The sequence below is a fragment of the Gordionus sp. m RMFG-2023 genome, chromosome 1, assembly GCF_954871325.1.
Source record: "Gordionus sp. m RMFG-2023 chromosome 1, tfGorSpeb1-WG-v2, whole genome shotgun sequence".
NCBI lineage: Eukaryota > Metazoa > Nematomorpha > Gordioida > Chordodea > Parachordodidae > Gordionus > Gordionus sp. m RMFG-2023.
Window position 1 is genome coordinate 70754494 of NC_088775.1, and position 27396 is coordinate 70781889.

Consider the following 27396-nt stretch of genomic DNA (forward strand, 5'->3'; position numbering starts at 1 on the left):
ATTACAATAACTTATTAAAACCTTGATGATAAAAGTATGGGAAGATTTTTTGAATTTGTTAAATATTGAAAATAAGATAGTCTGAGGCCGTCAATGCTATCTGCTTAATTTTTATTGAAGAAATTGATAGAGTTGTCGATTTCTTTACTGGTAATAATTGTAGTCTGGTGAATTGGTTGTAGAAGCAATTAGTTTAGTTGTTGCCTCTATATCACCTTGATCTATTTTATTTGGTTTGTGTATTTGTGGTCTATATCATTTGTTTTTAATGTTATGAGTGTAGTTAATCATTTAGATTGAGTCAAAATCTATGTGTGATTTATCCCTGATTCCCTTTTTGTTGTAAAATGGCTCCGATCCCATATCTATAGGCATCGGTGATCACATTTGTCTCTTCCTTAATGTCATAATATCCGAACGTAGAAGTCTTGGTCAGTGCTGTCTTTACTTATTCAAATGTTTTCGTTCTTCAGTTCACTTGAAGCTTCGTCCTTCCTTAGTAGCTTAGTCAGTGGCGCTACTATTTTTGCCTAATTTTTTATGAACCTGCAATAATGAATAGTAAATCCAAGGAAGAATCTAACCTCTCCTTTTGTATTTAATGGTTTGCATTTCACAATTGCCTCTATCTTTATTCACTGGAATTTTTTTTTAATTATTGTGTTACTTAGAAACATTAGTGTTTCTCTTTTGAACTTGCGTTTCTCCCAGTTTGCTTTCAATCCCCACTCCTATCTTTTGCTCCTTACTCGTTATAACCATTCATCATGCTCTAACCTATTTGCCCCCATCTCTATTATTTCTTTTATATACACGACTACTCCTTCCATGCTCTCAAAAATATATTACTTTTTAAAAATGGCGGTGGAGCATTTTAAACCGAACGGCATCGTTTTACACGATTATTCCTATATGTGTACTTATTGTCAATACTAGATTTGTCGCTTAGCTCACTGAGATTTGATGATAGGCCTTGCTTAGGCCTGTCTTTGAGAATACTCCATTAAATTTTGCAAGCAATTTATCCACCCTTGGCAAGGAGTAGATAAGCCTTCAATGTATTTATTTATTGTGAACCTATAGTAAACACACAGATATAATTTGCCGTTCATCACGGGTACCAACGGACTCGCGTAGGCTGAAAAGTCGCGGCCTTTATTATCCTACTCCTTTCTCATCGGTCTAATTGGTTCTCTATTTGTTGCTCCAATGCCAACGGTATTTGCCTCGCTGGAATTAATTTTGGATTCTAATCATTGTTCATTATTATCCCCACTTCTATCACTATAATACGACCTACGTCGATTTCTTCTTTAAGCTCATTTCTTGTTTCTCTCGTCTTGTCTCTCGTACGAATCCTCCCGATTTGTGCTGTTCGTTTTACTTTTATATAATTTTTACTATAATTGGTATCATAAATTCCTTTAAAGATTTTAAACTTCACCCTGCTCCATACTATCTCCTGGAACTCTTTTATTAAATTTATACCAAATAAACTATTTACATTTACTAAGGTTAGTCGGCATTTCTTTGTCCTTTGCCCTCCTATGCTTCTAATACCTTATCTAAATGTTTTCCTCCTTATCCTTATATATATATCTTTAATGGGGCTCCATTGGCTCTGGTTACTTCCTCTTCCATAGGTACTTTGGCATCATTAATATTGTTGAACCGGTATAAAATTAAAAATTTAAATATATTTTATTTATCTTTATATTAATTGTTAAATTAGTAAGGAACTTAGTTGTTTTGCCTATAACCCCCTTCCCCTACTTGTCCTTCGCAAGCATATTTGTTTCAACCCGTTCTTTCGTTTTAAAAGACGTCGCGAATTATATCATCTCTTGTAATGCTATTTTTTTGTTGGACGAGTTTCATCTGCACGGTCTTGTTATTGTATCCCAAAATAAATTAGCCCAATAGTTTATATTATCGAACGCGAATTGTTTGGTAAGGGCTAGCATCTTGCAAGTAATTATTTTAATTAAGGTCAACGCTTTCAACAAAAATTTAGCGGGATCCAGAGGGGCAACTGATTCTCTGTTTATGATATCAAAGTTGTCATATTTTCCCTCCCCCTTAAGACCTTGAAGAATTAAGAGGACGTCGAACTGTTTGAGGAAGTTGATCGCATCGGTACCGTCGATGTGATCGCTTTTATTCTTGGTTTGAATAATCAGTAAATCTAGTTAATTTGTTTCTAACTTAAAGGGCTTGTGTACCACCAATTCTTAAGATTTAGCGTTAATATTAATGCCTTATTTAATTTTTTTTATCAAAACATGTATTTATAAACATTGATCAAAAATCCAATCTATTAACTTATCGATTTACATATAATCAAAATTTATTTATTTAATATTAATATAATATAAATCGTTTTTTCTAACAAAGGTAACTAACGAAATAAATAATATTAACCCATAACTTATCATTCACAGTTAGCGTGAATTCGCAGCGAAGTTAACAGAAATGAATGTAAAGTTATTAATTTATAACATATTTTATATACTTCGCCGCGAATTCACGTTAACTATGAATGCAGGGTGTGGCTTAATAATTATATGAACTATTTACGATAACTAAATTATTTGAGATTTATCAATATTTCAACAAATATTACCGTGATTTATAATTTAAAAAAAATTATTTTATTCATCGCTTCAAATATATTGGCAGCCTATTAAATTTGTAAAAAAAACTATGGTTTATATTTATCAGTTTAAATATAATGGCGGCTATTTTAGATTTGGAAAAATTTATTTTTTATGGATTTCATCGCTTCAAATATTTTGGCGACTATTTTAAATTTCTAAAATTTTTATTCAATAGATTTTACTTCAAATATATCAGCGTTAAAATACTATGACTAAAAATATGTGATTTATTGAGAAATTGATAATATATTTTTATTTAAATGTACTAATATCTTAAAACGCCAATAAAACCTTCTGTAGTTTGCAGATATCTGTATTTTCAAAGTCGTGGTACTGGACGGAAATAATTTAAATGTAAACAAGATTTAAATTATTTACATTAAATTAAATAATTAAATGAAATTGAATTATTTTAAGAAAAAGTATAATAATGATTTTTGATATAAAAAACGAATAATCTTTTTATCAACATTTGCATTCATCCGAGATATATACTTATATACGGCAAAATTATGAATAAAACAAAAACTTAAAAATTAGAATAATCAACACATCTTTAAACTCAACTTAAGTAAAACATAAAATTAACGTTATAAAAATCATAGCATAGTCAATGACTTATATAATACCTAGACTAACAATTTATTTAAAATGCATTTTTAAGCGTCGTTAAAAGCAAATCAGCTGGACCCGCCATTTTGGTAACGCATATAGTAATTATTCTCATGTTAAAAACTACTATTAAATTGATAACTTGCTTCCTTATTATCTCGATGATAATTCTTTAATAAAGTTTGCATCAGATATAGGAATAAATTAGGCTCTCGTTTAAAATTTTAATAATGATTAGTGTAACCAAGATGGCGTCTCCAGCTGATTTGCATTGATGTACACTTTTAATGAATGAATCGTCAGTCTAGGAATTATATATGTCAGTGAGCATAGAACATCAAATTAGCATAATCCTCCTTCATCACAAAAATTTTGATATCTATAATTATGAATTTTAATTTTGTGATTATTTGTAAAAGTTTAGGTTCACTCATTAATTATTATTACAATAGTTATTCTAAAATAGATTTTGTCTATCTTAGAATCACTACGCCAGAACACATTTACCTTTAATAAGTTTATATAATAATGATATGATTATGAAAGTGCAGGGATCTGCAAAAGTCAAATTTTTAGGCCTGTCCCAGATTTGAATTTTTCCCTGTCAATGTTTTTATTTTTTAGGCCCATCTCCCTGGAATTAGGCCCGAAGCGAATAAAAAATTATAATTTAAACTGGGCTTAGCTTTGACAGATAATTTTATAAATAAATAAACCAGGCTCGGGTTATATAAATATAAGAAAATAATGCTCAGAAAGTACTCACTCAAACTAAGGGAAAATTTTTAATATTATTTTTTTTTTATAAATATTTTTTAAAAAAACTTTTTATATATTAAATATGCGATCGTCTGGATATTGGTGGGATTTTTTGATGTAATAATAATTCAAAGTTTCATTTCTCAAAAGTTATAAGGATTAATGGAAGAGGTAAATTAAATATTCAAATACGTAACGTATTGAGCGTTAATGGAGGGATCTTAAGGCAAGCATCCCCAGAAATATAAGAAAATCTTCCTCTCATTTATATATATGTGAATATTCCTATTTTCGTAATATTAAAAATATGCCAAATTTAAATAAATTAATTAAATTTTTAATGATATATATTTATATATAACTATTTTTGTTTTTCCTTAAAATTATATATATTATCATTATTTATATATTATGTTTATTCAAATAAATTGATTAATTATCTGTATTTGATTTAATAGTCTTCCTAACTTAGTAGCATCATAGCACACGCCTTTTTAAAATTTTTAAATAATATACTCCATTTTTATTGTAAAATTTAAGAATTGTGAAAATTTTCACAAAAAAAAAATTTCCACCAATATCCAGACGATCGTATATCTATTATTTTTTAAATATTTTAAAAAAATATAAAGATAAAAATTTCCCCGAGTTTCAGTGAATTACCAGAAATTTATAATAAATCACAAGAGTATAAATTGTGATAATTTAAAAGAATATAAATTTTTAATGCATATAAGATACTAAGAATTCCTGAAGAGGAAAAGATTTGTTTTGACTTTTAAAGAAAACGGGTTATGTATGATCAATTGTGGGAGGAATTTAGTAAAAAAAATTTTTTGCGGTAGAATTACTAAAACTGAGTTTGTGAAAAATGGCTTAGTTAACTCCCCCCCCCCCTCCACATCAATTCTTAAATACTTTATAACAGGAACCCGGAGTGAACTAGAATGAGCCTCTAAACCGTAAACTTTTATAAATATCTGAACCGTAATCGAACCGATATAATTTTCTTGAAGGAGTAAAAAGAATTTTATAAAAATAGTTAAACCGGTTTCAGCCAAAATAAAATAAATAATTTTACATTTTTTAACATTCTTTTCCTTGTGATGTATTACATATTTTACCATATCTGCGTCCTTATTTATAATGATTAAATGATTTTGTTTAATATCCATAAGAAGTATGTTTTAATTTTTCACTATGATTTAAATTGATCCACAACCTTTTAACTGCTTTATATAGTATTAAAGCATTCCTATTTCTTATATTTTAGTATGCAAATATCTAAATAAGAAAATTTTGATTTAGTTGCATTTAATATCACTTTTTATATATTGGGAATCAAAAAAATTTGAAAATCCAGAATTATATAAATTTGTTCTCATAGTACTCGGGTTTCCCGCAATAGAATTTCTGTTAAAAGGGCATTTTGGGGCTAAAATTTGTGTTATCATCACAACGAATAAATATGAATCCACCTACATATTACTTAAATGTTCAAATAATATATTTAGAAATGAGTTATGATTCTATTATTCATAGATACTTATTACGATGGTGTTGCTTTAATAAAAATAATTTAGAAAAAAATTTCTAACCGTAATAAACATTTACAATTAGCTGAACCGAATCGAAACTTTATAAATTTTTGAACGCTAACTGAACCGTAGCCATTATAAATTTTTATATACTGAACCGTTATAAATAAAGGTTCCGGTCCCTGCTGTATATATATAATAACCAATTCAATAAGGTTTTGTATTTTTCAAAGAAACACATGTTCGCATGCAGATTAAGGGTCTAAACCTTAGGTTTTTCCTCGGGATTCGTGCTTAGAGCTGGTTTAGCTAGACCCAAACCCCGGGTCTGGGGATTACGCAACTAATCAATTAACAACACTTAATTTTTTTTTTATATAAGTAGTTTTAAATCAAGAAATTTATTTATACGTAAAATTGTAGATTTACAAATCAATCTCCTTACTTTAAAATTTAAATGTTTTGTTATGTTGTAATTAAATAGTGTGCTCTCCTCTATCAACCTCATCCACCTTTCTGTTGTGATTTAATCTTGATATGGATGCTACCTATTTCAAACATTGCCTTAAAAATTTAATAATTGAATTTTCTTTGCTTTTGGGAAAACGGCTAAAATCATATTGTTATCCACGTCGATATTATTTTTCCATGTAAATCAAATTTAACAAGTTTTTTTAATATCATTATATTCTTCCGACGATAATATCCACAACAGTTGTCAATACTTATGTATTAAAAATGTTAAAATTTTATAAAGTTACCTAATAAATTTTAAATAAAGAATAAAAGTTGAAATTTTTTAACCGGTCCTCTCGCACTTTTTATTATCAATTAGCTAGCTTGCCTACTTAGATGTACGGACATGGGCTAAAAACCAACTCGTTTCACCAAAAAAAAGCTTAAAAATAACGATTATGACAATTGTTACTTTTCTATGGTACATCCTCATTTAAATTTTAATTTAACATGTTTATTACTTATAATTTTACCCTGTTGCTTCAAAAAAATTCAAAAAATAAAAATAACGATTATGAATATTGTCACTTTTCTCTGGTACATCCTCATTTAAATTTTAATTTCACATGTTTACAACTTATAATTTTACCCTGTTGCTTCAAAAAAAATTAAAAATAACGATTATGACAATTGTCACTTTTCTATGGTGCATCCATTTAAATTTTAATTTAACATGTTTACAATTTATTATTTCACCTTGTTGCTTCAAAAAAGATTAAAAATAACGATTATGACAATTGTCACTTTATTTTTGTTCATCTTCTCTGATATTTCAAGTAGTCAGAAGAACTAGACTAATTAACAACACTAACGTACAAGTGATGTAGGCACGATTCATATTTCAAATTAAAAAATGCTGTTTATATATTATAAATATCTCTAACCATCATTGATTAAAGCCAAAGATTGTCGGTCGATATTCCTTTTTTATTTTCTCTTGCATTTTTTTAAATTAGCGTGTATCCAGACTTAAAAAGACAAAATTCAGGAACTTGTATAAATTTTAAAGAACTTCTGGGATTTTTCAAATTTTCATAAAAATTATAGAAAAATTTTAAATATGAATTTTTTATTCGTATAAAATTAAGACTTTTATCGATATTTTTAAAGTTTGAAAGTTGAAACCTGAACCCATTTGCCCCCTCCCCCCTCTTCGACGATACTATTAATATCTAAAAAATAATATAAAGAATATGTTTTTAAAGTATATAAAGAACAAAAAATAAATATTGTACCCTGCTAATAATGAAGTTTTTAGCAGATCAATAATTTAAATGCAATTAAGGCATTATTATCATTTGAAAAAAATATTTTGGGCTCGTTTTTTATTATTAGGCCCAAACCAGGTTTTTAAGATCATTTAAAATTTTAAAATTATTTTGTTAAAAAGGAATTTAAAATATGACGAATAAATGTTAAATAAAATTTGTTTGTTCCCATAAATATTAAGCTAATAAAAATTTCCTCCTACCCCCCCCCCCCTCCCTTCCCTTTTTTAATAAAAATATATACAATTTGCAGAATTTGATAGAAAAAATTAGTATAATTTACTAATTTTTAAAATAACGATTATAGTTAAAAATATTTAGACCGAAATTTATTTATAAAAATCTAATAAAAAAACCAAATTGGATCTAAAGACCTCCATTATATTTTTTTAGGTAAAGTCTCCCCCCCCCCCTTTAGCAAAATCCTGCCTACTCTTATAATACCCTGGCTTAGAATAATTTTTTTATTTTTATTTTTCACATCTTTTATTCATATAATTTAATTAGTTATATTATGTCAAATAATGCTTAAAATTAGCGTTAAACATTGTATTTAAATAAAATTAATATGCTTTCATTTTAACATTCTATGTTTGTACAATTATTTAGAACGAATCATATATAAACCAAGAAGTGCGGATGATTGAAAATGAGTAAGATATTGATATATAAAATATTAAATTATGAAAACCAAAAAACGATAAATGGACAATGCAAATTAATATTTAGTTTTTATTTTTAAATTTAATTTTTTGTTAGTTTATTAGATTATAAATTGTAAGATCCAAAAAATTCGGACCGATACTTTCGAACCGGACTTTGATTTTTAAAAAGATCGATCCAGACCCAGACCATGGTTCTAAATTTTGTTTTAGCCTAATTTAATTTTGGTTTATTGGGATTATAAGTAAAATGCTTCTTTAACAAACTTATTGTTTTCATGTAAAATAAAAATGAACTGAAAGTTCACAATGACTTAAATAACTCCTCTAATAAAATAACATAAAATATTCAAAAAAATTAGGTAAAAAATTAAATTAATTGAATAGTAAAAAGATCTGTCCGGACCGTGGTCCATATCATAAAAAATAAAAAACCGGTTTGAACACTGGTCCTCAATAAGATCTTCCCGGTCTAAGTACGATAGGACTGGACCATTGACCTTCACTAATTACAATATTAATTTGTTAAGCGAATTGCAAATTTCTTTCTTTCTTCGTTTTTTTACAAAACAGTTTCTAAGACATTTTTCGCAATTTTTATTTTATAGGAAACACCCTTTTATAATATAATTTTTTAGGAAACACCCTTTTATAATAATGTATGTTGGAATTTATAGTATAAACAACGAGATATAAAACAATTTTTTTTATTTTTATTTTAAAATACAACTATATAAATTTAATAAATTTATGTCTATATATACTTTTTTTAAAATTCAATTTAGTAATATAATAATCAATGAAATTAGATTAATATTATGTTAAGTGAAAGAAATAATCCATAAGATAAAATTTAAGTTAATGTAATGTAAAATTAAAAAAATTGAAATCTGTTCGATTATTTTAACAAATAATATTATTTTATATATAACACCGGAAAATGGTTTAATCTTTGGATCTTGTTAATTCTGGCCCCTCCACAATTTAAATAAGTTTTTTTGTTCAAAGTCATAATTCTTTGATTAGACGCCTTGCTGAAGTGTCACTAGCTCTTATAATTTTGACTTGATAAAATGTCAATTATTTTACTTTCGAAATATGAACAAAATTATTTTATTCAGGAACCTTTATATACTTAGGGGATTATATCTTATACATTTTTTTAAAAACCATTTTGGAAAGGTAACTTCTTGTTTGAACGCCTTAGAGCATAAAAATTAAATTTTCGATAATTACACGCACCAAAGAATATTTACAAAATAATATGTGTTAAATCAGTGGCGTAGCTACGGGGGTGGTTTTCGGGTTTGGACCCCTCCCAGAGCAAAAATTTATTTTTAGATTATACGTTCAAAAGACTTATAAGTGGTGACTTTATATTAAATAAAAACCAATAATATTTATATTTTTCTGGTTTTGATGTTTGTGGAAGGATATTATATTACTATTGAAATTATTCTGGATAGTATTATTATAAAGTCATTGAGAATAATCTACTAAATTATAAAACAAATTATTGATGCATTTAAAAAATTTATTTAAGGCTTTTATATGTATGGACCCCCTCTAAGGAAAATTCCTAGCTACGCCACTGTTAAATATTCGAAATGCCATATATAAATTAAAATAATTCGATTTTTTTTTGAGAATTTAAGTAATAATTTAGACTATTTGACTTTTAAATGCCATATCACAATCCATTCTAATTTCATGACTCTAAAAAGAGATTTTTTTCTAATTATTATGACTGTGAATTATTTTTAATAATTAGCTGGTTCTGGTTAATTTAATTAATATTTCTACCGAAAATTTTGAAATGGATTGTGTACGTTGTCCTTGTGATTTGCAATGCAAACTGGTTTAATTTTTTTTAAATCGCATCTTCAAACTTTCTTTGAGATCCATAATTGCTTATAATAGAATTTTAAATATTACGTTATTGTAGGTCTAACTATACTTCATCGCAAAATTGAATGACTAAATTGCCATTTAAGTTTTAGATTGATCATAATAAATAGAGGTTGTTCCGCCTAACAAAACCTATCAAGTAACAAATTTGAGACATATCCATTTTCTGATTTTTGGGTAAGTAAAATGATTAATTATCACATGATCAACTAGTATGTTTTATCAACATTCGAAAAGTTTATAATTATACGATCGTCTAGCATAATATATCTCTATCTTTTAACATTGTAGCCATGGGTTGAAAAAGAGGTCAAATTAATCCTCTAAATAATACTATGTCGGAAATTATCACTTAAACCCCCTACCCTAAGCCAATGACTATATTATCACCCTTGAAAATTTTACCTTATCTTCCCTATTATATACCCAAAATTATCTTCAAATTTATTCAAATGATGATAATTCTTAACTAGTTGCCCTAAATTAATGAAAATCTTGCGTCATACACCCCTTCTCCCCCCCCCCTTTGGTCTAAACACTTAATCGTTGATGTACTCCTACTACGTTAATAGAAATATCTTATTTTTATATTTCATAAATTTAATTTTTGTCTGAATTGAACAGTTATAGCTTTAAATATGATAAATTTTTTATATTAATATGCGTATTTTTTTTAAACAGAGTCCTTCAATTATATACAAAATATTGTCGAAATTTTTTTTAATGGGGTGCTCTTCTAGAATTTGTAAATTTATTAATAAATATATTAAAGTTTTTGGAAACAAGTTCAAATCGGTGCAATAGAGATCATAACTCCTCCTGACATTTTTTACCCCTCTTGGTCTAACATTAATCCAACCCTAGAAGATACTCCTGAACGCATGAAGTAACGTTTCAATTCATCTCTTAAACTTTCATTATTACATTAAATTATGCATTTAATCATTATTTTTTTAACAAAGTAACTGAATGAGTTATACTCTAACTTCTTCATTATCATAATTTTACTATCATTCATATATTAAGGATACACTTGATAAAGAATCTCACATCAAGCAAGTAACTGGTTATTTTTATTGTTAAATTTTTAAGTTTTGAAATATTTACCAGTTTTTATACATGACCCTCTTATGGGCGCCCGTAAGAGGGTGCGTGATGGTGCGGTTGGGTTGGATCTAAAAATGTGTGATCGGGTCGGGCTCAAACTTATATTTTTTTATATTTGGGCTCGGGCCACGAAAAAATCACTTTGCAGACCTATACCAAAACATAAATTCATAGAGCCAACAAAATTGATAGATGCATTACCGATAATTTTAATCATAAAGATATTATACCAAAAGCAAATGGGCGAAAATTAATTGCATCGTTGGTTGAGAGATTGTAAGCTCTTTTGGAAAGAGTGCCTTTTGAGAGCCAGTGAAATATATATTTATTTATATAATTAATAACACTATAGATTGTATCTCCAATCAATGGAAAATGGTTGGAAAAGTATTAAACAAATTTTTCCCCAATAGTGGAGTATCTAGGTTGTATCATGCCAAGATGGATCACGCATGTTCCAAAATACCACAACCGAAATATCCCCCCCCCCTTCCCCAAATTCAACAGATATATCTGATAATCAAACATTATTAGATAATTTTGTTTTGTATTATTATAAATCTATTTATTTTTGAAAATAGAGATATCTTATTCTATATTCTAGTGTCCATTTTTATTATTATAAATTGAAAAATATAATTAAAATTATTTTATTAAAAATAAGACAATTTAAAATTTAGTTTAATAAATCCTAAAATTCTCTTATCTTATTCTATATTCTAGTGTTCATTTTTATTATTAGAGATTGGGAAATATAATTAAAAGTATTTTATTAAAAATAAACAATTTAACTTCTTTTTTTAAAAAAAAATTGATAACGTCAAAGATTTTATTTCATACTCATTAAAAAACATATTTAATAAACTATATATAATACATTGATAAAATATAATAATTTCATATTAACATACTAAATCTATAATCAATATAAATAATTAGAAGAAGGGGAATTAAAAAAAATTATATTTAGGTATGGTCGGCGGGGCTTAATGACTCATGTATGGATATGCAGTTGGAACGACAGATTTAGATAGATATTCTTTGTCAAAGGTAGAAGCCTTCTTTTGGAACTGTGGATAAACATAACCTTTGTTTTGAATAATTTTAGGGCTTGAAGTCCTCCACAGGTGTCTGAAACTACCGGAACGAACAAAATATTATTAAGGTGGCAATATTTATTGGTTTTTGTATTCCCCGCTTTAGTGATGGAGTTGGCAGAAAAAGATTTGGCAAAATGATCTACGCATGTATAATCCCAAGCGAGGGGTAAACCTTGATTCCAAGGGACTAGCGTCATTCCATCCGGTCTGGTTTGATTATCGGAGCTAAGGCCAGTGGGTTCCAGCGAAGAAAGAATATTTATGGATTTCAGGTTTCTATTAATGATTGAATTTATAGCAGAGTGTCTAGGAAGTCTGCCTTTTGAGAAACGACAGTGTAGGGGGTGGTGTCCAAGACTATCAATGTAGTTTCACTTAAGACACATGATGTAGCATTACGATTTCGCAGCCTAAGCAAAGACCAAAAGCTATTCTGATTTCTTCGTTGGTAAGTAGCAAGCCTAGATTAGAGCTAGGTATAGTTTCTAACTATTCATATCCCAGGTGGCACATAGATGGGGCTGGATATATTTGATCTGGCGAAAAAGTCGTATTGTAATCATTATGTATAATTGGGGTTGGGTTTAGGTGGAGAAAAAGAGATGGAGATTTTCTTTGAACAGCTTTGAAGTGTAAGTATTCGACGCAATGCTGTATCAATGGCAAATTCCAGTCTCTTTGTCTTATAGAATTTGGATATGGGCAGTTTGGGGCATTTTTGCTCCAGAGGTCTAATGCTATCGTATGATGTGCGTCGATAGTATCCAAGTCTCCAAGGTTAAATCGAAATTTAGCAACAGAGGATAGAAAGGCTGAAATGCTCAAGGATATGGGGGATTAAATACCTATACCTCCTAGTTTTGGTGCAAGGGCAGCTTGTATTCAGGAGAGTGATGAGAATTTGATGTTTAAATTCAAGAGTATTTTTTAAATGGACTTCGAGATCTAATAATATTTCGGCAGATATTTAGTTAAAAAAATACTAATACTCTCTTATCTTCTCTATATTCTAGTGTCCATTTTTATTATTATAGATATTTTAATTACATTAAAATTAGACCTATAAAAATATAAATACTTATTTAATATTTTAGTTATAATAAATTAATATCTTCATAACTCATTGACAAGACAATAATTAATTATATTTTTTGTCAAATAAATTTTAGGATAATGGGGGCAGAATCAGTGGCCCTTACAACGGGGAGGAAGGGGGGGGGGGGGTCCGAAGCAACTGCTTCTAAAAATTTGAGTAAGAGTACTTTTCTTTTTTTTAAAATTCTTTTAATGTAACCAAGTGATTTCTGGTTTATGATATCGGACTCCACCTCGTGATTCCGTTAATACATAATAAATTAGATAATAAGGGGGGGGGGGGTCTTATTATTACATTTTAATAAATTTTGGTCAAATGTTTATTTTAGATTTATAGAGGTTGGTTGTCATCATATAAAGCGCTTGTAAAATTTTTTTAACTTTATGATGACTTGAGGGCAGCTTTGTTAAATTTAAAAGATTCTGAAAATCCTGCTACATCCACTCTGGCTAGGACTATAGTCTTTAGAATATAAAATTTTTATTTTATCACTTTGTGGATAAAATATTGTTGAAACAAGCTTGGCTTGTACAAAATTGCAAACCATTTCGAAGGATATAGAGTTTGCAATAAATCAAATTCAATTAGCAAAAGATTGCCTGATTAATTTGAGAAGTATTAAATTAATGTCTTTTATTATTTTTTAATCCTAAAAGATAATAACATTTTCAAAGGCACAAGATTTTATGAAGGAGAGAAATCTACATTTTTATTTTGAATGTTCTAGATTTCAAACATTACAATCCAAAAAGAAGAAGTATATATACTTTCATCATTAAATATAATATTGTATTTTAGTTTTTAAACCAGTGTATTTTATGCTGCACTTTATTTGATTATTATGCAGTTTAATGAAATATTTAATGATGGATGAATCGATGAAATTTTTAAATCAAACCTCAATTTTTATACAAAAAAAAATGGCGTAAAAGTCAATCGTTAAAAATGGTATCGAGGATATCTGTATTTTAGCATTTAAATTCAAGTCAAATTTTAGAAGAAATGTTGAAGTTTGGAAATATTTATAAGATGGCTAATACGAGGGATGTAACTATTACATGTGACCTAGAGGTTAAAGAATCTAAAGATTTATTCGATTCTGAGAATTGTATATTTTACTAATACATGATTTAGCTTTATCTTCTGATGATAATTCTGAGACTTATGATTCAGACTGGAAAAACTATTCATTTGTTTTACCTTATCGTCTACTTTAAAATTTTTCTGCTTTCCTTATCAATTTTATATAAATATTTATTAACCATTCCTACTACATCATGTACTGCCGAAAGGGTCACGAGTAAAATTAAATTAATTTAAAAAAAGTTATTAGATATGAAATAATTTCAAGTGCTCAAAAACTAACCCTAAAATGCTGTATATGTATATTTATTAAAATCGAAACAGAAATTTTTTTTATACGCTGGCCGTTAAAATCAGGAATATGAACCTCGACAAATAAAACGGGTTCAGGTTCGGATTCAGAAATAAAATTTAAAACATAAGATCAGATTCATGGTTTGGAGATCCTAAAATTGACTTAAAATTATACTTTTTTAAAAATTTTATTTTATACTCCCTATAAATAATAGACATGCATAATATACAAGTAAAAAATTTAAAAATTAATTTATATTTTAAATGTTTTATTTAGTCGCATAGCCCTGAATAGTGTTGTTCAACGACTTATTTTGAGCCGATTTTTAAAATCGGCTAACTCAATATTTTATTAGGAAAAATTATTATGCAAGCTTTAAGATTTTGCTCATACGTGGCATAACGGTTTGAACATCTATTAACGAAATCTCGAGGCTTAGGCAATATTTTTCTGGATAGAATATTGAGTTAGCCGTTTTTAAAAATCGGCTGAAATCGAGCCGTTTAACAACACTAGCCCTGAATATCATTTATAAATAAAATATTATTACCTAAACTACAAAACATAAGCTTATCAGGGATTTGGAGGGGGGGGGCATTATTAGGTGGATTTCCCCCGAAAAAATTTATTGGAGATCTTTAGGTCCACTTATTGGCCTTTGGCTATATTAGATTTTTATAAAAATAATTTTGTGTTTTCACTTATTTTTTTATAAAAATGCTTTTTTCTAAAAATTTTGAATTATAATCTATATTTAAAAAGTTATTGATTTTTTACTAATTTATCTTTCAAACTCATTCTATTTTACATTTTGGGTTGAGGGCTGTGTAGAGGGAAAATTTTTATTACCTTAAGATGATAGTTACGAGAGCTGGCAAATTTGGGATGGGGAGGGGGGGGGGCTTGGATACGCGCCTGCTTCAAATTTCCCAATATATCACTTTCTTTGATATAAAACAAGATAAGCAACGATTCCTATTTTATTTATAAAATTACAATAAAATATTATTACCTACACTACAAAATTCTCATATATTACCTACTAAAATTGATAAAACAAGATATTATTTATAAAATGTGAGTATAAAAACCAGAAAGTTTAGAAAAATGGGAAGAGATAAAATTTTAATTTTTTTTTTGAAACCTAGAACCCTTGAACCTTCTACTTTTAAAAAGGGACTGGTCATGGTACAGCCAAAATACTAGGGTTCAGGGGGGCTAGGTTCAGGTCCGGGTTCACATCCCTGGTTAAAATTTTTTCATAAAGGCGCCGTAATTAAAAATACCCGGGCCAATCCTTTAGAAATATAAAATCTGGGCCTGGCTGAAAATTATTTTTTTTAAATAATCTGGGTCGAATTTGTTTTTTTGTAAATTTGGGCCAGGCCTTGCAGTTGATCCATCTGCAGGACATTGATGTATAATTTTATGCCGTTTATTTATAAATGATATATGAGAAAATCATTAATAATGACAGCAATTGAAACTACATTATGAAGAAAGAATTCTGATTTGAATATTTACCAATTACCTTATACTATTTGTCAAATTTCCAAAACGCGTTATGTTAAATTTTTGAGGAAAAAAGCATATACCCTATTGCGGAGCTTCGCTTGTTCTTGAATCTCACTGAAGATCAACCCACAAACTAATTTTATATATGGCAGACCGTTAACTACCTCTAGGTTATGCAGCCTTGAAACACTATATAATAATAAAACTAACAAACTTAAATATTATTTAAATAAAATTTAATACATAAATTTTTTTACGCGGGTGCCCATGCCTTCTTTCAATTATATAATAATTTCATGGTATAGTTACTCTATATTGTTTAATTTAAAAGTTTGATAATTCTAACCTCCTTTTTTAAACTTTTTAGATTAGTATTTTACATTAGAATTATAATGCTTATTTTATTCAAATTTTACAGGTGGAGAACGAAACAAAATTTGGATATCATATATTTGATGTTGTATTCTTACCAAAAATGTGACTATTATTTACAAGTTCATAACATTTTTAGAAAATTTAGGCCTAAAATTTTTAATATATCTAACATTTATTGCAAGAAATTTATTGAAAGAGTTTATTTTATTTAAACAATATATTACATATAAATGAATGAAAAAAACCTTCTTTTATAATAATCTATTGCAAATTTACCAATATTTTGTTGGAAATTTTTCTGATCACAATCATTTTATCTCGCTCATTTTGTTAAATTTAGTTTTTAAAAAAAATTAACCTTATTTATAAGAATTTAATTTTTAGTGTAAAATTTTTTTGATTTTTTTTTTCTATGGTTTTATATTTGGGATTATGTTTTAATATTTTTACATCCTTATATATAAAATCAATCAATATGAAGCGAATTTATAAAATTCTATATATTATAATAACATTTAATGTATGGTTGTATTCAGATTAGATTAGTATTTTGTTTTCTAATAATTAAGAAATGGAAAAAAGGTTTATTACAATTTATTTTACAAGTAAATTTAGAAAATCACAGTGATATTTTATCAAAATAATATGCCAACTTATTTAGCTAGAAAAAATTAATGAGAAACGATTGCAGGGAAAGATTATGCCAATAATATATTATCTATCATATACAGAAAAAAAACAAGTTCCTATTACTATTAAGTATGATATCAAGGATTAGCCACCCGCTTGTAAATCATTTAGAGAAACTCGTTGCGGACAAAAAAAGAGTTTACTGACCGGGCTAAGAAATCAAATTTGAAGGAATATTTATTATTTGTTATGAGATTCAGGATTTGTTTATGTTTTCTGAGAATTATTTCATATAAATCTTAGCAAACCTCATTTTAAAAGATTTTATAAATTTATTGATGTTTTTCCTTTTTAATTGGACGATGTAGCTCGAAGATGACGTGATAGCCAAATATAATTTCTTGAGCATAATCGATCAAGTCATAACCAATCCGGCTACTAATGAATGGGCGATGTTAGACTTTTGTCCGTTAGGTTCTATAGGTGAAAAACAATCCATATTATTTTTTTAAAAATGACCGTAATATTTTGAAAAGTATTTTATTAATGCAAATATAATTTTATTTTTAGCCCTTTGTTGCTGCATTTTTACATTTAAAAAAATCCTTATTAATCACCTCTTTAACAATAAAAGACTCTAAAATTGTTTTAAAATTTTTTTAAAAAATTATTAAATAATACAAAAATTACAAAATAATTATACAATTAAAGGGGAGGCATTTAATATCCAACTATCCATTTAAATCAAATAAATTTCTTTATTATTAAGAAAAGAAAAACAATTTTTTTCTGGAAATAATAAATGCCTAGTGATTTTGCATATCGGGAATTTTTAGGATACCGAATTTCATTTTTTTAATGCTACAATAGTGACAGGCTTTCTTGTTACTTTTCCCCTGAGTTTTAGGATCCCTTTCTAGAATTTTGAACGAATTAGGTTCCCATCTTAAAGAATATGTGCAACATTTTTTTATGATCCCATATCTAGACACCGAAACATATAAAGTTTCATTGCGGATGATTCTCCTAGTCAATTATTTTTGGAAAAGAAAATTTCTTCTTTTTTTAAAAAATATGATCAAATTTTTAAAATTTAATTGGATTAGTTATGGAGATAGCATAACTATTGAAAATAGTTGCATCAATCAGAATTAAAAAAATACGCATCAAAGATCTCTTGACTCTATTGTGAATTTCGTAATTCGGGTTTTATATAATTATTACAATCTTCACAACTCATATTAGCTCTGTAATCTTTAATAACTGTTAGAGAGAATTTATATTAGTGCCATCCTTCACTTTGCGCAAAATAGATTGATATCTGACAGATTTTGAAAATTGGTAATTAATAATCATTTGGTGACGCCCAAACCTAACTTAAATTAAAAATAATATGTATATTATTGTTATTCCTAAAAAAATAAATATTACCTATCTTTTCTTATCTTCCTGTCCTCCTTTAACGCGGGAAGTTTTTTTATTAGTCCTTCCTTATCGTTCTGCAGGAATCGGAACCCAGATTTTTAAAAATTCTAACAGTCTACGCCGAAAAAATGTTATTTGCGTCAATAATTTGACCACAGTTTCTACAATGTTTTTTAAAAATGTATTTATTATTTTTACCCTCATTTACACATTAAAATTATTTTTGATGTAATATTATGTTTCTATTCTACATATAATACATCAAAATAACAATGGAAACAAACCACTTCTCTCGGCTTAAGACCATATTTTAAAACCGCATTTTTATTATGATATTATTTAGAGAAGTTTCGTTTTAACTAAAGTAGTGCATAATTTGAAAATTAAAAATTTGTTTACATTTGAATCTAGTCAACAAATAAAATTTATATATAGTCAGATAAATTTATTCTTAAAATAGTTACAGGCAGAGTTCGAAAAATCATTATAGATTATTTAATAATAATTGAATGAATGAATGAATAAAGGAATATTGTGAATATTATTCTTAATTTTATGAAAAAAATTTAGAATATTAATTGATATCCCTAAAAGTTTTGAATATCGTACTATACATTCATTCTTTACTAAATCATGAATATTTTCCCTAGGGTACAGGTTCTATATATTGTGTAATCTGAAAATAAAACATTTTCATAATTTCCATAAATGATTATAGAATGTCATCATAAAAGAGATATAAACCAATTATCACAACATGATTTTGATCTAAATTGGAGATCTCCTTTTTCTACCCTAACAATCATTTTCTCTCTAGATTTCTAATTATATTTTTTATACAATATATATATATTTGTGTATTCTCCTATCATTTTAATCAAATTCTCGTCCATAAAACAGAAACATATTATTTATGGATTTTTATCATTTAGGCTTACCATGATCATATTCTGAAACAAAAATATCCCCTTTTATTAATAACACTACAATATCCGTTATGATGTCCTATAATCGTTTTAGGTAAATATATCAAAATATTGCATTTCGGATTACACATTATTGCCTCCCATTATTCAAAATGAAACCTGTAAGTGAAGAATAAATTCAACCCACTATATTAGTTAAATAAAATTTTATCTGTTGAGGAAATCATGGTTCTATTCAAATGTAAACAAATTTTTAAATTATCTACAATATTTTGTTTTAGAACGGCACTCCTCTAAACAATATATTTAGAATTATCAATCGATCTGCCCATTCCTAACCTGGAATATTGATCATAGTCGATCCCTCCCACTCCTGGGAGTCTTGAGCCTGAACATTATACTAAAAACAATTGGAGAATCCATGGTTGAATTTTCATCGGAAAAGTTAACAGGGATGTATTTTGACATTGATTATTTTCCAGTGTCGATTTAGTGTTGGACTTTTAAAAAATGGGTATTGATTTAAACAGAACTATGAATAGGACACAAAACTCTGTCAGATTTCAAAGAGGAGATAACTAATATTTCATTTCTAGCAATGGTATTATTTTTTAAATTCTTAGGTTTGGATATAGAAAATGGAATAATAAATGTTTTGATTTGGAGCCCAAAAAATTAAACTAAGTGGTTAGGTTTTAGTATAAATTTTTTTTTAAATTTTAGCCAATATGGAGAAAAATAACTATTAACGATTAAATGGTATACTTACCAATAATAGCTCAAACTACTTCATATTCATAATTCTAGAAACCTCTAAATCCATCTAACTATCATTATATTGACCATTTTTTATGGTTTACAAGTCCTATCAAAAAATTACTTTATTAATATAATTAAAAAATAAGATCCCTATAAAGTCTAATCAAATCTACTATGCATGTCTCATTAATTAATGCTAATTTTTTGATCATTGATCACTTTAAAAGATTGTCTTTTTTTAAAAATGGCGAAAAAAGGGAAATTATACCGTAACAACGAAATTCCCTTAATAGCTTCCTACATGGGTCTTTTCTATCTGGATAAACCTATCGATTGGTTAATCGCTAGTTATTTAATCAGCAGATATTGCACGCCAGTTATTCCCAAGGTTAGTCATTTATTAACTTATTTGGATTACTTAAATTCATAACATGACATCCAGGAAAAGGGGAAAGGATAAATTTGTACAAAAAGTCTTGCATTTTATAAATAAAAATTATATCAATTGTATTCCATTAAAGTACGATTTTACAAATCTTAGGCTATTTCAGACCAAACGTTCTTTCAAATCGATTTCCTAGGCATATTTCTAGTAATTTTTTTTATTTCAAAAAAATGATAATAATTTGTCGAATAAATTTTTATGTATAATATAATATCTTAAAAAAGCATGGTTGTTCGTGCATCTCAGGCGATAAAAAAATTATAAGACTCTAATTTAATCGTCTTATTTGAATAAAAATATATTGTATATCACGAATAAAATATAACTCCATTTTAATTTCCCTGCAAACTAAAAATATATCTCATAATTCTCCATCATTGAAATGAATGAATAAAATAATATACTCAATACATATTATACAATAAATATAAAATCTAACCAATTAAAACTAGCTTAATTTAATTGGCATTTATTTACATTATTCTAATTACATATGTCTACACACGCTCTCCTTTTTCAGAGTATATGTGGCTAAAAACAAAAATATATTCATGCATACCCAATCCGTTGTCATTCCCGGTTCATCTACAATAAATGAATCAATATTTGCTTAACATAAAAATTTATTGTCACTATATTTTTGTTTCCATTCTTTTAATTTCTTGCCGGTATTTAAGCAATGGCAATCCATTTCAAAAATCTTTTTTAATAAAATGTATTTGATTTATAATGTAAATAATAAAAATAAATGCATTTCATTTAATTCGTTCTATATACGTTAATTTTTAAAAAAAATTTAAAAAAATCGAGAGGAATATTATTTCCTCAAACAGTGTAATTTATCTAAAGAGGGGAAGATACAATTTAATTACAAATAAAATCAATCTGTTAATTTGCGAGATTTTATCTTTCTAAATAAAAAAAAGAAATAAGATTAAATAATTAAAATATCAATTTTGAAACAATAATATAATTTAAAGTTTCTTTTATTCATAACTATTAATTATACAATAATAAATTATACAGTAAAAACATTATAAAATTAAAGTTAAAAAAATAAAAATTAATTAAAAGAAAAATTAAAAGAAAACTAAAAAAATAAAAAAGTAAAAGTAACAAGTCTTTTCTTTCTATATAAATCCCATTATATAGTATAATTATTTGCATAATATATAATAATACTCGTCGGATTATAATAATATCTCTTTATTCAAATTTTAAATGAACTCTATATATTCAACTTTATATAAAAAAAACTTTTAGAATATATGTATATAGAAAATATAATCCAGACTAAATATCTATAAACTAATTTTTCAAATTTATCATCACAATCACAACACCCTTTCCCTTAATTCGACCTACCATTCTCCAACTTTTCTTTCGATTTCTATTTTACTGATATTGTATCTCCACCAAATCTATTCTTCATAATCTTTAATGTCTTCTAGGTTCTAACAACGCCTGTAACTTGTCTATTATTCTTAACTTCTAACGACAGTTTGTATCCGATTACCGCTCTATTACCTTTGCAAAGTTTATTTAATCTGATAACAGATTAAAATTTTTAATACAATTTTCTGTTTGTCAACCCACGGTAAACGATTAGCTTTTATCTCTGTAAGCGATTGACGAACCAGATTAACGCTTGCTTTCACAGATTCAATTGCTAGTCAACAATTATCAATTGTTGCTAGTCTTTCTAGCCTTTGATTGAGTATAACGTCCTCTTGTAACTAATGATTAGATCTTTATCTCGGTAAACTATTGACGATAATTGCGATTAACGATTGTTTTCTCACAAATTCTTGTTCCTATGATTGTCAAATACAGTATCCTATGCTAATGTTTTGGTAAAAAATTGGCGATGATTGGTCAGCGATTAACGATTGCAGCATGAATGCCTTGACTATTTGTTCTATATAGTCGCTCGTTTCCAAAGTTCTCTGGTAATTGATTGGTTCTTTGCATCTTTTTCTTGTAACCATATAGATCTTTTAGACTTCTGGGTCTTCTACGACATTTGCACTGGCCTACATATCGACTTTGTCTTAAGGTCTCTTTATTCCCATTTGATCTTTGCTTATGGTGTCAGGTAATCTATCGCATCTAATCTACTTCTACCTAAAAATAATCTATTTACCCCTTATAACTTCTGAAATATTTTATCATTTTTCTTAGATTCATTCTCAAATTTATATTGCATTGTCCAATATACCAATAAAATATATAATTATGTAACTTCGTCTTAATGTATAAGGTAATCGCCTCTAATCTAATTCTTCCTTTCATAATCTATTAAATTTCATAACTTCGAAATATATTGCTCACTTTTTTATCTAAATTAAATCTTAAAATTACATAGTCAAAATATAATATAAATTATATAATCATGTCAAATTCTACCACCCCTTACCCTCAATGAAGCCTAGACCCATATCTTTATTGAACCATTTGCAGGTAGTCGTCCTTTAGCTATCAATTCACATCTTTTGTCAACCATGTCTAAAGCTGAATTTATGTCTAAAATTCTCTTGAATCCTGAATATAAAGATCTTAGTTCCAAATTTTTTACCTCAAAAAGTTTTTTTTTCTTGTGGCTTTACGCATTTATTTCATTTTACTAATAAATCCTTGTATGCACATGTTCTTTAAAGAAAAATTAAATATCTATTTCTTTTCTTCTCCTTTATGCGGCTTACATTCCTTGTTCAAAAACAACATATTTTTCATTTTTCCTATTCGTTCACTCTCGTTGAAAAGCAAATGATTTATCTTCTCATAAATCTCACACCAGTTGTTAAAAAACAACTCAATTATGTTTATCATCCATTCTCACACGAAATTATGATTCTCATAATTCGAGCACAATTATGCCTATCATCAATTTTAAAACACATAAAATTATAATTCTCATGACTATCCGACCTGTTAAAAATCTATCATCAATTTTCAACACACCAAAATTATGATTCTCATAACTCTATCAGACCTGTTAAAAAACAAATCAATTATGTCTATCATAAATTTTCAACACACCAAAATCATGATTCTCATAACTATCAGATTTGTTAAAAAACAAATCAATTATGTCTATCTCAAATTCTTCTTTTTTTGAAACCTTTTAAATTCCATACTTTTTTCTCATTTTACACAACGAGTCTTATTTTAATTAAATATATCAAAAAAAAATTCCTTTTGCGAAGTATGTAGTATCCATATCCTCCTTATTCAAAAAAAATAACTTTATTCATTGTGCTTGTATCTTTTATTTACAAGCTCTAAGGTAATTTTTGATTTTCTATTTTCTTATACCTAAAACCTCAAACAATTTAAAATAGTCTTTATCATTTCTTCTTTAGTATTTTCATATTTTTCGCTTGTTTTTCTTTCTACTATTAATAGAATAATGTTGCCTAATTGACCTTAAATCTCATTAATGATTCAAAATAAAAATTCCGATCTCTAAATTGAGCTCGATTACGGCATAAATTTTCTAATGATGAAAGCCCTTTCTCTTTATGAAATTTTTGGTTAATCAACAACCTAATATTTTACTAAATATTATCAACTTATGCGTATCTTACTCCCATATCAGATAATTGGTTGTTTTTTCTCTCGCAGCCCTTAAAATAAAAGTTAAATGTAAATCTTTAATAAGAATTTAATTACATCAACATATTTCTTAACAATAAATGTATATTCGTTTTAGTCTTAATCTTATTCTTCGAATTTTTAAATTATCATATCTTTTAAGCAAACTATTTGTATTCGTGTCTCTAATTTTAATCTTCGCATATTTTCAATTATAATATATTTTTACAATTTATTTTATTCATCTCCACAATTTATGGTACTTTTTCTTTATCATAGTTATCTCCAGTGATTAATTATTTAATAACTTATAATAATTCTAAAATCTTATAGTCCAAATTAGATTCTGTTGTTTTCTAAGTTTACCAGTAACTTCTTTTAATTTCATAAACTATCACCTTTAAATATTTATAACACAAACTTCATTATATCTTATCTACTATAAATGCTAACCTTTAATATTTACAATAATTAGTCCGAAATTATGAGCTACCGCAAAATGATTTCTTTCTTTTTAACCTACATCTTTAAATTTTGACTTAAATAACTCTACATATCTTTCTTATCAGGAGCATCGCTAGCCTTTACAATCTCAGGAGGCTCAATTAAAGAAATTTTTATGTGGGGCTTCGACCTACATACCCCCTAATTTGCGGGCCTTCGGCCGGGTTTTATATTAATATATTATACTTTTTTAATATTTGCTAACTCTGAACAATTATTTTGAATTTCATATTTTGTCATTTATTATATTATGCATACAAAATAAACTAGCATATAAATAATTAAAACAATACAAGACATTTCTAAAAATAATATTTTTTAATACAAAATCTATTTATTACAGCTAAGGTATTAAAGTGATAAAAAAGGTTAATTGATTCATACATATGCCTCAATTGATAATAGTTTTTTAAAAACTACATAATATAATATAATTCTTAGCAACTTACATTGACAAAAGGTCATGACACTAATATAACTCTCTGTTACCATTTTAGACAATGTTTTATAGAATGGACTAATAAGGAAAAATTTATAGGCCTAACCAAATCAACAATTCTTGAAGTAGAGAATATAAACGATCAATCCAAATCATAAAACTATATGGTGGTTAGAGCTTCCTCTTAAATGACATGATAGAAGCTAGTTAAGTAATCGAGAAAATTATTGTGAGATATTAAATTTCGATAAGATTATCTTCCATTTTTAATGATATATAAACGACTGCAGTTAATTATTATTGCTTATCTAAAATATGCTATCATATGCTCTCAGCATCTGTATAATAATCTTAACTTACATAGCCTCACAAATAATAAATGCTAGTTAATTTGCAGTCATAGTCATGAAACTCACGATGTTAACTCATATCAGAATTTATTATGTTTGATAAATTGATAAAACACTAAAAATCTTTAGAAGAAATTGTGCAAATATATTGAAGCCTTAAGTTTACGGCAAGGATGCCATATTAGAAATGAAACATTTTGTATCTATAAAATAAGAACCAGTTTCCTAAAAACACGTAAAAAAAGAGAAGGAAAGATATCTAATTTATTACATCCATTTTGGGATGAATAATTGTTTAATTTTTAATAATATTTTAAAATAAATAGATGGCGTTAAATTTTAATACAAATTGTTACTTTTATTTATTATCAAAAGCATTAAATTTATTAAAGTGTAAAAATGGCATTTTACGTAATATTTTAAAACCAATTATATATAATATAGAGGATTATAAATATATGTTTACTCTTTATAGCAGGCGCGTACGCAGGAATTTGGTCTGGGGGGGGGGGGATAATAAAATTTTTTAAGAAATATTATTGTTAATTAAAAATACTAAGCACAAATTTATTAGGACTAATAACTTTTCTAATACACAATTTTAAACTAATGTGAATTAAAAAAATTATATATATAAACCGGCATTGGAAAACTTAAAATAAATGTGAATTATAAAATATAAAGTGAATATAACCCACGATATGAATCACTTAAATGACCCAAAATTGAAATTTGAATTTTTTGAGCTTTTAAAATATATAAAGTATAAAAAATTTAAATGTTGGGAATACAAATTAATACACAAAAAGTTTCTTAGGAATAATTGTATTTTGTATGTTTTGAGTTAATTTTTCAATTATCAATCCTTGCTTGGCGTTAAATGCCTATGAATATTCAAAAGATCCAAATCATTCAATCTACTTTCAGATGCTGTATTTCATAGGTATGTTTTTCACAGACTTGCAGGCCCGGCCCCGAGCCAGACCATATTTTAATTTATTTAAATATACCTGAGCCGGGCCCGTAATTTTTTTTAAAAAAAACACCCGGGCTGGGCCTGAAAATTTTTTTAGTAAAAATATCCTGGCCGATGTGTATATTTTAAAACCATATTTGAAATCGCCCATTATTAGCTATAAAAATCAAAAATAAATATAATTTATTTTAAAAAAATTAGGGCCGGGCCTGAAAATTTTATTTAAAAAAAACCCAGGCCGGAAAAAATTTTTAAAAAAAATCTGGGCCGTGTCCAGCAAATGGTACCTCTGCAAGGCTCTTTTATTCTTCTTAAAAAAGATAATGTTCTCTCATTAGTTTGCTAAAGAGCTGCTAATATATATATAACCATTTTAATACATTGGGAGTATAATCTAAAATGTGTTTGAAATAATGCAAAGCATCCATAGCATTTTTTGGGACTGTATCAACCATAGTTAATCTTTTAATCATAGTTATTCAGCTAATAAGGCATCATAAGATATTTTAACATCTTCATGATAAAAATCTAACAAATATTTATATTTTTTTTTTATCACCATATGAAAAAGGCTGGGAGAGGGGACATTTGTTTTATAATACTCTTCTACTGATCCTATATTAATGTTTTGACGATGAGCATGTTTGCTGCAAGTCGAGGGGGGCAAATATTAAACACGTATAGCTCTGCTTATGACTCAACAATAACATATAAAATATGAAATTCTTCATCAACATTAGCTCTAATTTCCTTGAGTTCTAATAAAATACTCTCCGCTATTCTCATCTTCTTAATCAAGTCATGTTATGTTTTTGAAAAGTATTACATAAAATAGTTGTATAATTAAATAATACATT

General features: G+C 27.0%; 1 protein-coding gene across 4 annotated transcripts in view; it reads left to right on the top strand.

Moving 5' to 3' along the window:
• The window catches only part of LOC135931319 (alpha-1,3-mannosyl-glycoprotein 4-beta-N-acetylglucosaminyltransferase A-like), a 110326-nt gene that overhangs the window by 50881 nt on the left and 32049 nt on the right, over nucleotides 1–27396 (top strand). For 3 of the 4 annotated variants that reach the window (XM_065468352.1, XM_065468349.1, XM_065468353.1), the window contains exons 4-9: nucleotides 7960–8003; nucleotides 10693–10806; nucleotides 10947–10979; nucleotides 16535–16610; nucleotides 17490–17604; nucleotides 20489–20619. In XM_065468352.1, coding sequence (XP_065324424.1) covers nucleotides 7960–8003; nucleotides 10693–10806; nucleotides 10947–10979; nucleotides 16535–16610; nucleotides 17490–17604; nucleotides 20489–20619 — 513 coding nt within the window. The remainder of the gene's footprint in view (nucleotides 1–7959; nucleotides 8004–10692; nucleotides 10807–10946; nucleotides 10980–16534; nucleotides 16611–17489; nucleotides 17605–20488; nucleotides 20620–27396) is intronic. The other variant, XM_065468351.1, reaches the window with a different exon arrangement.